Source organism: Lissotriton vulgaris, chromosome 3_1 (genome assembly GCF_964263255.1).
Source record: "Lissotriton vulgaris chromosome 3_1, aLisVul1.2, whole genome shotgun sequence".
Taxonomy (NCBI): domain Eukaryota; kingdom Metazoa; phylum Chordata; class Amphibia; order Caudata; family Salamandridae; genus Lissotriton; species Lissotriton vulgaris.
Window position 1 is genome coordinate 59,957,282 of NC_141689.1, and position 12,366 is coordinate 59,969,647.

Sequence of the window (12,366 nt, forward strand, 5' to 3'; positions counted from 1 at the left end):
GCAATTGGAACGCCAACCAACAACAACAAAACCAATCGTCAAATCCCCATTTTTTAGGGAGAGGCCAAACACTTCCAAGGGGCCGAGTGAGAAACAACATCCCGTGGGAAATGAAAACCAGACGACAGCACTACAAAAACTAGATGCGTCGCCAATTTTCAATTTATCTAAAAAAGTTTTGACACCTGACGAAGAAAGTATTTTGGTGAAAGGCTTGTCATTCGTTCCTTCTAAAAGAACTGACTTTGTTAAAATGAAGTCTGAATTCATCGAATTTTGCAGAAAATTACGATTGACCCTGTTTTTCAGTGAAAACCCCACTAATCAGTCGATTGAGGTTACAGGCCTTAGAAATAAGTCCACGTTTTGTCCCCCAGCGAGTAAAGTTCCAAAAAACCTTTTGACCTTTGAAAAAAGTGTCTTGTCAGCGATATCGGCTATGGAGAAAGAGAAAAAATATGTGAAATTTAATACCACCAAGAAGCAAATGACAGCTCTAAATAATCTAAAAACTGACAGCACTGTCATAATAAAGCAGGCCGACAAAGGCGGTGCCATTGTAGTGTGGGATATTAATGACTACACCGCTGAAGTCATGAAACAGCTAGAAGACAGCAGCTGTTACCGTAAGATTAACAAAGACCCAACTACAGACCTCCAAAATGAACTGTTTGCCATTGTACAAGAAGGCTTTGATTTAGGTTTTGTTGGTCCAAAAGAACTTGAATACCTAAAAATCAAACATCCGAAAGTGCCCATGTTTTACGTACTGCCAAAAATTCATAAAGATCCAGACCATCCACCTGGCAGACCCATCGTGGCAGGGTGTGGTTCAGTGCTAGAGCTGGCAGCAAAATACGTAGATTGTTTTCTTAAAGAATTTATGATCTATGTTAAATCCTACCTCCAGGATACTACGGACTTTATCAAAAAGTTGGAAAATATCGAGTTCTGTGAAAATAGAGATAGACTAGTTACTTTAGATGTAACTGCTCTATATACACAGATCCCTCAAGATGAGGCTGTAGCAGTACTTACACATTACCTAGATTCCAGGCCAAGACCAACGAGGGTGCCTACCAAATTCATTGTGGACCTAGCAGCATTTGCCCTAAAGAAGAACTACTTCTGTTTCAACGGTGAGTATTACTACCAAGTCAAAGGGGTAGCCATGGGCTGCCCCTTTGCACCAGAATTGGCAGTACTATTCATGGCGATGTATGAGAACGCGTATATTTACAACAATAATCCATTCTCTCAATACATCGGAGCTTGGCTCCGATTTATTGATGACGTTTTTATGACCTGGACGGGAGACAGTGACACTCTCAATCACTTCCACCAATGGCTTAATGCCAGAACTGCCGATATGAAATTCAGCATGACCAATTCAACCAGCAGGATTGCATTCCTTGACGTGGAGGTCTTCCCATCTGAAGGGAAATTGGCTACCACCCTATACAGTAAACCAACTGATCGAAACAAGTCTTTGATGTTTACTAGCAACCACCCTAGAAATTTTAAAGAAAATCTCCCATATGGACAGTTCTTGCGAGTTCGCAGGAACTGTACTTTCAAAGAAGATTTCCAACATCACTCAGAAAATCTAACATCTAAGCTGTGTGATAGGGGGTATCCTAAAAAACTTGTTAAGAGTTGCATGAAGAGAGCTCAATGGACCGCACGCGAGACACTCCTGGAACGCAAAACTAAATCTGATTTAAAAAGGCAGGTTTGTGTCACGACATATTGCCCCAACGCCAACCACTTGAAAAAGGTCATAAAACAAAACTGGCATCTAGTAAAAGATCTAGATGAAAGTCTTGTGAATGTGCCCTTATTTGCCTTTAAAAAGGAGAATAACATTGCCAACCATATAGTTCGAGCGGCGATGCCTGCCTCCAAACCTGCGACGCTACGTCAAATGATGGGGATGCCCCCCGTCCTCGGACATCACAAATGTGGCACCTGCCTCTGCTGTGAATCTACTGTGGAGGGTTCACTCTTCCAACACAACGGAATCTCCTGGAGGCATGACACTTTCAGTAACTGTAAGAGCAAGTTTGTTGTATATGGCATTACATGCCCGTGCCATCTGTTGTACATAGGCAAAACGAATCAGGAGATCCGCCATCGGATCTCGCAACACAAATCTAGATTAAAAAGGAAGGTTGAAAACGCCCCTTTGGTGCTCCATTGGAGGCGGATGCAACATTCAGTAAGTGACTTACAATGGACAGTGATTTCTAGAGTTGAAAAAAACCCTCGAGGTAGTGATCAAAATCTGGCATTATCGAAACAAGAAGCGTTTCTTATAGTCAAATTTGATACAGCAGTATCTGGGTTAAATGAAATAAGCGAAATTTTTAAACTTTAACCCGGTTTTGTGCTTCTCAAACATCCGTTTTACCTGCAACACGGACCGTGTTCTTTAAAATCCAGTCCGTGTTTTGTGTCTCAGTTTGCTAGCCTGGTCCCAGTGCAGGCGTCTTCCATCCTCTGACCAGCATATATATGGGCGGACTAGCTTGGTCTCGGCCAGCTAATGCGCATGTGCCAGTGTGCAGTGCCTGTCCAAACGCCGTCGGTTGAAGGTCTGGTTCAGCAATTTTGCTGTAAGTACTACGAGTTCGACTCTTTCTCTGTGATTTATTGCCGTTAGTCTTTACCGTTCAATTAATATTTACCCCGTTCTTCTGTTTCAGTAACTATTTTTAAACACGTTCTCAGCGTCCATTGCCGATATGTCGGTAAGATGTTTGGAACCTCTTCTTCTTTTTTAGAGTAGTCTCCTTTTAGAGGACATTATTCCCCTAACATTCGGAATCTCATGTTGTTTCAGGTTCCTTAAAATTAGTTTTACTAGCGAGCCGCGCCCTGCGGACCACGCCCTTCTTGAATTATCACGGTAAGCCGCCCTGTTTAACAGTACCGATTTGTAAAATAACTGGCGGCCGCAATTCCATTCATTTTTCAGTTATCTTTATGGGCTTTCGCTGGATCTTTTCCAGAATAACCGAGCATCTAGTAACAGAGACACCCGATCGCCGATTTGAATACTCCACTGGACTCCCAGTGCTTTCGGTAAGAAACGCCACTAGTCACACTCTGTTACACTTGCATTCGTTTGTGGTCCTCGTATACTGAAGTCTCTACTTTATTTTTAAACAGACCTTGTGCTATTATTCTTTATCCCACGGCAGCGGACACCGAAATCATGGCCTAATTATATTAGGTGAGTGTTTCTTTGACATTTTAGAACCACTCGCTCACCCCCTGGAGGGAACCCGTTCTGATCACTCGCATATTCATTACCTGCATGTTTTTTACTCTACAGGTAAAACACCAGTCACACTTCGCGCTTTGGCTCATTTTCAAGTAATGCTTTCTTGTTGACTAATAAGGTAGGTAACATCGAGCCTCTTAACTTCCACACTTTTGCCACCTCCATCAGTCCCTTATTGACTCTGTTATCTGTTATGACTGTTCCAGGTTCAGATAAATCCCTAAAAGCTAAGGTGCTGAGGCTCCCATTACACGTTTGAACATCTGCTTTTTGGTAAGCTTATGGAGGAGAGGGTGGCACCTGAGAGAGGAATCTGATGGTGATCGATTGAATGTAAACTTTTTCTTACTGCCCAGATTTTCATAACTTTTCCTTTCCCCCATTTTTCTTAGAGACGACCAAGGCCCTGAAGAGAATCCCCTGAGACCAGCGGGATTCGAAACGCGTAGGCCCTAGCCATACCGCTGTCTGCAAGAGTGATAAGCTCATCAATAAGTTCCCCTGTTGCTTATCACTATTTTGTGTACATTACCACTTTACTTAACAGATATTATGAATATTCGAACTTGACATAGGAATGTACTTTTTGTTTGAATAACTTTCAAGTGACATCATTTTCCAATTGTTCCGCAGACTTTGGCTCTTTCATTCCCCCGTGTTTTGTGCTTGTCATTTCACTGTAAATATTGTTCGCTTTGCACTGTTTTAGTTTTTGTAGTTATCCCTTACCCCCCATGAATGGTTGATTGTTGTATGCCTGTGACATGTTTGATATGGTGAATGATTTCCAAATCACAGCTTGTACCTAGCATGTATGAGTCGTTTGTGTCTTTTATAAAATAATTGTTTCTCTACTGACTAAAGCCAAAAAGAATAATAAAAGCTATTAACGAGCTCCCGGTCTTGAATGGTATTTTTCAGGTGCCGTGGTATAACACATGTAATGTACTCTTTGTTATCAAAGGTCGCTGAGCAAAATCATCAACATAACATTGTTGTACTCATCAGTCAAATCAAATTAAATCAAACTTTATTCGTTTTTTCCAGATAAAACCATAAAAGTCATACAAACATCACTAAAACTCCACATATGTACAGAATAACCAAACATTGTGGCCAGTGTGATCTATTTACAGTTTAAAAATAAATCCCTCTATCAAAGTTAATCACAGCTTGACCTAAGTCGGAAGCCGGCCCTTAAAAAGCTGAGCGTACAGTACGGTACGGTTTGAAAGAAGTTGTAAAAAGATAAAAGCATGCCTTACCCTCCTAAAATAAGCCTTTTTGATAATTGGAATGATAAAAGACTCTCTAGGATAAAAACTACGAAACATTAAAAAGTGCATCATGTCCTCAGGAGACCGACCATCGCAGCCACAGGGAATGAGGCACTGACCTTTATGAGCGCCAATGGGGTCGGGCAAGGAGGCAGTGAAAGAGGCCGAGCCTAAATCTGGTCAGTAGAAAGTGATCATGGTTGCTTTTGATCCCTAAAAGTCATAGGGAGTTTGTTAACTGCAGCGCTAATGGGTGACTCATTGACTCAATGCTTCTATAGAGGTAGAAGCCTCTTGCTTGGTGTCTAGCAGAGAATGAGCTTCAAAGTATGGACACATTTGTTTGGAAGACGTTTTGCCAATGTAGGAAGGAGCTGGTCCTTTAAGAGATGGTGCAGCAGGAGAATGTACTAGACTGGTACTGGGCGCACATCTGGAGATGTTAAGAATACTGGAGGCCCTACCCGTAGCCATAAACAGAATAACTCCAGCAGGTAAAGACATCGAACAGCCCCCAGTAGTAGAAGCCCTCCCTACCAAGCACCTCTTCTCCTATCCCACTCTCCCCAACAGTGTCCCTGATCAGTCCTCGGGGGAGGTGAGCCCCTACAGTACATGTCCGTGACCTCATCCAGCAGCCTCTCCAGCCAAAAGCAAATGCACCATAGCCGCCCTGATACTCACTGTGGCTGGGTTAGAAAGTGTAGCTCCATATGAAGCCTAAGTTTTGTTTACACATTTAGTGGGGTTGTTTTAGGGGGTCCAACGCTGATGCCAGGGATTAGGTTAAAGTAAAGATTGTCTGAAAGTCAGGTGTTGAAGTTTTAACAAAGTTAGAATTCGTGTTTGTATGGCATGAGCACGGGAATGGTGGTGTGTGATTGGGGGTGGGCTCTGGGTATTATTTTTGTGGGTTAGTCTTCGTTGTATTATGTGGGGTATTTGGTAAGTGCTTTGTTGTTCGTGGAGGTTCAATAACATTGTGAAATCGTGCTTATTATATGACACGTGTTGTTCAATCTGGTTTTTTTCGTGCATGGATGCTTTGTCACTCACATTTGTTGGTTTTTGGGGTGTTATATTGGGCAAGATAGTTGGTGGCAACTCCTTGTGGGCTTGGCTACAATGCACTGTTTGCCACTGCTCCAGACAATGTTTCTGCGTGCCATCTGCACTCACACACATTTACCACACAAAATATCCACTTGGGAAAACCACATAGGGAAAAGGTGTTACTACACAGAGCGAAAACTTAAGCTTGCAAAAGCTCTCTGAAAAACGTGTCATTGTGTGAGTGTCAATAGATCTGACATGTGGAGGCCTTCTGGTCTTGTCGATAAATCAAATGGATCTGAAGGTCCTCATTAGCTTTGGGTGTAAATGTGGCTGCTTTGGACTTAACCATAAAGCCATAGTTTATGGAATGATGATACTCCTAATGCAAATTCCTGCTTCCTCCTAAAACTACTGAAGTATCTGTCATTCCTAAAAGAAGTTATCTTTTAATGATCCTAGAGGGACCAAGAATTAAGATGTGTCTTTTCTCTTGCACCCTAGAAACCCTCCTGTTCGCTATTGACCATGGCAACAACTGCAAGATTGGCTTGCCTCCAGCAGATGTGAACGACAGCTACAACTCAAGAGCCATGTCCTTGGGCCGGCTGGACAATGCCAGCCACGTCTTTTTCAACCCAAAAGGAGACATGTTTGTTGTGCGGGGGGCGGATCTGTACAAAGGACCCACCCCTTCGTCCCCCTGGAAAGACTGGTTCGCGAGTGCGACATGTGTAGGGAGGCTGAACTGGGACCAGTTCAAGTTCCTTTATTTCAGTCGCTCCGGTAAGTTATTTGCTGTGACCAAGGCGGGTGCATGGTACAGAGGCCCAGAACCATACAATGAGCATGTGCCCTGGCTCTACAAGCAAGCTACTAAGATAGGCGGCAGCGACTGGCAGCACTTTCTGGCACTGTTTTTTGACCCTGAAAATATAATGCACGGCGTTATAGAAGGTAAGCTGGTGAAAGGCCACCCTTTCTCGTCAACAGATGGAGCTTGGTACGCCAAGAGCATTGTCATTGGACCAGCGCAGTGGAATCCACTGACCCACTTCATGGATTTCAGTCATAACGGCGACCTGTGGTGTGTCAGGCGCGGGGACGGAGTCATCTACACAGCACCACCGCCCACCAGCAAGTCAGATGGTTGGTTGTTGAGAGCCAAGTACATGGGCTACAACTACACTATGTTTAAGTGCCTGGCATTCACCCATGATAAGACCATCAAGAAGATAAAGCATGTCGAATTCCTGGTTGACATTGGAAAGATTCTCGCCATGGAGCCCTACTTTGTGAGCGAGAAAGTCTACGACAACAAGGGCAGCTCCACTCCACTGAAATCCACCTTTGAGTAAGTATCTCGCTACACCTGTCAGTATCATTGGCCATCAAATTGGCATCCATCTGCAAAGGATTGCTGCTTTCTTTTGCAGATGGTCCAATGTCGTCACACAGCAGCTCTTCTAGCTCTCCCCACAAGCAGCCGTAAGATCTCTCACGCTGTACCTTATGGCCGACTGACCACCTTCTATTGTCCTACACACTCGCAAGTCTCAGGTCTAAAGCCTGATCTCCATAGGGCTGATCCTTTACACCCACATACTTCACCTTCCAATTCCTTCATTTTGGAGCACAGCCATGGCACTCTGTACTGAGGGATTAGCCTATCATACATGGTAAATATCACATAATCTACCTTCAACCCTCTTCTTTACCCTTAACGTTCTTAGCTGTCTGAATTATTAATTTGCATATGAATAGCTAGTTTACTGCACCTGCTGGGCAGATTCATACACAAATCTCACATGCATGCCATAATCACTGCTCATACTTTTTCATAATTGTAGGCATCCTACAGCAAATAAGTTAGAAGCATTACCATGTTCAAACCCCTTTACCCTTCACCACTCTATTGTGATCTTTTTGCTTTACATTTCTTGGCCCACCCCCTTTGCTCATTTCTCTCCATAAGGTGCATGGCACCTCATACATATATAGATCTTGACCAAGTTGGATAAACAATATATCTGGAGATCTACAGGGCGGTAATGGAGTAGGGAGAAGATATGTCAGTGCCACTGGTTAAGGGTACAGAGAAATCTCTCGCTCCTCCTCAAGGATAGAGTGGTCGCTCCCTGTGCCCCTGACTTCAAGCTGGTATTGTAGCGCTGCTCTGCCAATATCTCTGTGATTCTTGGAATTGCTTCACCTGCTGTGTGCCTTGTGTAGCGCTTTGCCTGATTAGCGCTATAGTGATTCAATTTGGCTGCTTTTAACTTTGTATGCGCATTTGCCTAGAGCGCTCCGACCTGCTCCTCCCCCGCCTCCATTTTGTTTGTTTATCATCCTCCTCGTGTGCCCGACCCGCCTCCCAGCTGAGACGCACTCCCACGAGCTTAATACAGCGCTGCTCCGCTGCAAACGCTGTGACTCGCTCCTCCTCAAGGATAAAGTGGTCGCTCCCTGTGCCCCTGACTTCAAGCTGGTATCGTAGCGCTGCTCTGCCAATAGCAAAAGACTATAAAGGAGATGGCATCTGGCCAATCTTCTTGGGGACACAAATACCTATATATTGGCACTAACAACATACCATCATAACATCAAGAATGCTTGTAAAGCTTACCTACGGAAGCAAACAGATGAGTTGTGAAACTCGTCCAAAACTCTTTTTAAAATACTCAAATCCTTCTCAAATCCAGCTGCTTTCTCCCTGGTACTAAACCCATCGCAATCACTGTGGAATTTTTGGGCCGACCACTTCAAAGGAAAAATCAAAACGATTTACCAAAAGTTCCCCACCGTCGCTGTCCAGTCCCATGAGATCCTGGAAGCCCCTGCTCCTTTCCCTAATGTCGCTATCAACCTATGAAAATTTGAAGTAATCTCTTCAGAAATCCCTCACAATCTTCTGATCTCTGTAAAATCGTGCTCTCCAATAGACGTCTGCACACCCAGAGTACTGTTACACCTTGCTCACAATTTGACCCACTTTTTTTAGGAACTGCCTTTTTTGCCCTCTGTCCGTCATCCCGTCCAGTACCGAGATACCCCTCTGGTGGTAATTTGAGCATGTAATAAATTAAAATAACATAACATAACTATGCCCTCCAGAGCCTCCGGTTCTCACATCTGGCACAGTCATGGTTCCTCTATGGCCAGGCTGGCTGGATGGCTTCAAAGACTTCTTTAAAGGGTCACGAATTACTGACCCAACTAGCAACTCTTCGCCATGCGCAATCTGATTGGCAAAGACGTTGGTCCACTCATCAAAGAACTGCCAGTCGCCCTGTCTACCTCTTATCAGGATATGAGAGATATACTAAACAGAAAATGTCTCCACAAACGAAACTAAGACTATGAAAACTATACCTTCAATCTGGCATCTCAAGAAAAGGACGAATTGATGGGCAACTTCATTACACATCTCAAATGCCTAGCCCAATACTGCAAATTTGACAACTTCACCAGGGAAGATGCCCTTAGTCTAAGAATAATAGAGGGATGGCAGTCAGAATCACCACGCCGTCATTTGCTGAATAAACATTACTCACTAGACAACATAGAAGAACTGGCAAGACTCAATGATCAGGCCAAAGAACATTCCAAGAAGATGGAAGCAGGAAAAACAGAAAAAAGCGAACAAGTATTCTGACTTCAGTCTCAGATGAAAACAAGACATCAGTCAGTTCAAAGTCGAACTTCCAAGCCCACAAGCCAGACACACAGTATGACCAGGAACGGAAGCAGCCAAAAACAACAACTAGAATGCAACCGCTGTGGTCAAGAATACCCTCATGCAGTCCCCTGCCCTGCCATGGGGCAGCAATGTCACCGCTGTGGAAAAGAAAATCACTTTGAACTGGTGCTCAGAGCATCTCGCAAGGAATTGGCACAACACCAAAAGAACTTCGTATCTCGCCACAATGCGAAAGCAGAACGTGACAGGAGAGAACACTCAACCAGCTCGTCAAGATTCAGAGTACAATCCCATCTCATGCACCAATCTTGACGCTCGTCATCTAGGGAGACATCATCCCTCACTCCCATCTCTCAGGACAGTGATAAATATGTGTGCATGGTGGCTGACCCCGACAGACTAAAGAAATATGAAAGGCTGCACATTAAAATGGGAAACCACCCGGCACAATTTGTACTTGACACTGGAGCATCCCTTAACTACATATATGCCACTGAATACAAACAAATTAACCCAAAACCCCCCAAACTGTAGAAGGCTGTTGTGCGCGTCTACACTTGGATGTCCAAAGAACCCCTACCAAGCCTAGGATAATTTTGCACATTTTTGACATACGAAGACAGAATGGCCTATTCCCAAATCCATGTTATAGAAGGACCTGAAGCAGCTGATTGCCTTCTCAGCTTGCCCACCGCAGAATGCCTAAACCTTGTGGAGATACTATAGAAAGTAGATGACACACCCGAAATCATCAGAACATTTCCAAAACTATTTACTGGACTAGGAAAATTACCCCCTTTTGAAGTCGGGTTATATATCAATGAACAGGTAACACCCGTGGCCCAACATCACTGCAAAGTGCCATTTCACCTTCAACAAGCTGTAGATGAAGAGTTACAAGACCTATTACGAGATGACATCATTGAGCGGTCAACTGGACCAACTCCATGGGTATCACCAGTGGTGGTGGTACCCAAACAGGGGTCAAACAACAATGTGCGCCTCTGCGTGGATATGAGAGCCCCAAACAGGGCAATAGAAGGAGAACGGCATCCAGGGACCCACATTAGCAACATGATTACCCGGCTGAATGGGGCGATAGTATTTTCTAAATTGGATTGAAACAAAGGCTATCATCAGCTCGAGCTTCATGAGAGATCCCGCTACATGACCACATTCTCAACTCAAGGCCTCTTCTGATACAAACGCCTCAATTTTGGCATATCATCAGCCGCAGAAATATTCCAAGAAGCAGTGAGGCGAGTCATTCATCACATTCCCAACTCATTCAACTACAGTGATGATATCCTGGTGTTTGTCAAGGAACATGAAAAATCCCTGGATTTAGTGTGTCATGCTCTCCTAGAAGCCAACCTCACACTCAATCGAGATAAATGTGAGTTTCACAAATCCACATCCTTCTTAGTTTTTTTTATCACAGTTTTCATGCATTTCCAAGGAATTGTTTGATTGATCCTTTTTGTTTTTTTTGCTTTCTTTTTGTGATTGGTCCTTTAGGTGGCGTTATATAACGTGCACTAGGCCTACTTGATTCTGCGCTTCCAGAGATACTTTTACTTCATTGTAATTATTGACGCCTACTACTAGGGTCTGCCTATATTTAAAGGGGAGGTACAAGGAAGCAGAAAGCCACCAGCTCCAGTGGTGGAACGGGGCCTACACGCCAATCTTGGACACATTCTTAGCCCATGTAGCTGGAGTTATTAGTGAAGATATTGACCTGGCAGAGAGATGCCACTCAATAGATAAAGGTAATCCGCCTCTCCCTGTTTATTACCTTGGCCAAAATTTGTTCTAATGAGCAATCTGGTATGGTGGCTAGAGGGGCATATATAGATTCCATCTGTGTGAATAGGAATTCCGCCCCAGAGCTTGCAGGACTTACAAGGGCACACCCTGGCAGCCCATCAGCCATAGGCAAAAGGAGGGCTAAGTGTGCTTCCAATTACCCATAGCTTCCTCCCTCAGTCATTTTGTTTCCTCACCAGCAATTGCCTGAAACCCTTTGGCTGGCTAAGTGATGACTCCTAGGATATTTTAATTGATATGTTCAAATTATTACTTGATGCATGTATCACCCCTTGCGTTATAAAAATTGAGTTTCTGGAAACTGACATTTTTTAACTTTCGAAGTGTTTCCAACCATCAGCCACTCCAACTTACTCTTTGCTCTTTCCATTAGCAGCCCATCCACTTTTAGGTGCTCCGGTCACTGTGCCCAACAAACCTCCACTCGTTATTGCCTTATCATCTGGCAAAACCCATACAGCTTCTTCACGAGCTAGGGCAATCCAATCCAGTATCTCCTTGTGCTGGTGGGTCAAATAATAATCACGTTCACTTTGGTCCTTGCTGTGTGACACTCCACCTGAATGAAAGCTGTCTATTCATTTTGGTTATGACCAACCTGCTGGAGCTAGCTGGCATGGCACTTGAGATAACTTCGCTACTTAAAAACAAGGTTAGCAGGTACTATGACAATATTCTGTTTGTGTGGAGAGTTGATTAGATTGGCCTCTTATCAAACTGGTTCAGGGCGACTCTTAATTTCAGATATCCAGGCAAAGCAAGGCGTCTACTTCCTCAGCAACCTCCGAAGGTGAATGAGACGGAGAGCATCATACTCATGCCCCTTGGCCTCTTCTGTAGACTTCTGTGCCCCAGGCAAACCAGTGGCGTATCATAAGCCCCTGCACCACCCAATGGTATGGGTGGCCCGAGCTCCAGGGGGCCCCAACAGCACAGTACACTGACTGGGTCTAGGACCGAAGTGGTAGGTGGTGGGCTGGGGGGGAGCCCCCAGGTTTTGTTACGCCACAGAGACAAGCTCTAGTCAATCATGGCCTATTACCAGTCTAAGTACTCCAAGGGCTGCATATTTGGTAACAATTGTTTTGAACCTTTAACAGATCTCTATGAAATGGACTGACACCAATGGTCCCAGGGAACTATAGTGGGTGCCTTTTTGAAGGTTGTGTAGGACAACCTCTTAGAGATACCCCTCTTCTGGGTGAACCTATATGGGCACG

At 44.2% G+C, this 12,366-nt stretch overlaps 1 protein-coding gene across 2 annotated transcripts in view; it reads left to right on the forward strand.

The window, feature by feature from the left end:
• The window catches only part of LOC147725947 (uncharacterized), a 142,864-nt gene that overhangs the window by 105,991 nt on the left and 24,507 nt on the right, over positions 1–12,366 (forward strand). The window contains exons 2-3 of one of the 2 annotated variants that reach the window (XM_086960073.1): positions 6,121–6,402; positions 6,610–6,970. In XM_086960073.1, coding sequence (XP_086816199.1) covers positions 6,121–6,402; positions 6,610–6,970 — 643 coding nt within the window. Of the gene's footprint in view, positions 1–6,120; positions 6,971–12,366 lie in introns of both variants that reach the window. The other variant, XM_086960072.1, reaches the window with a different exon arrangement.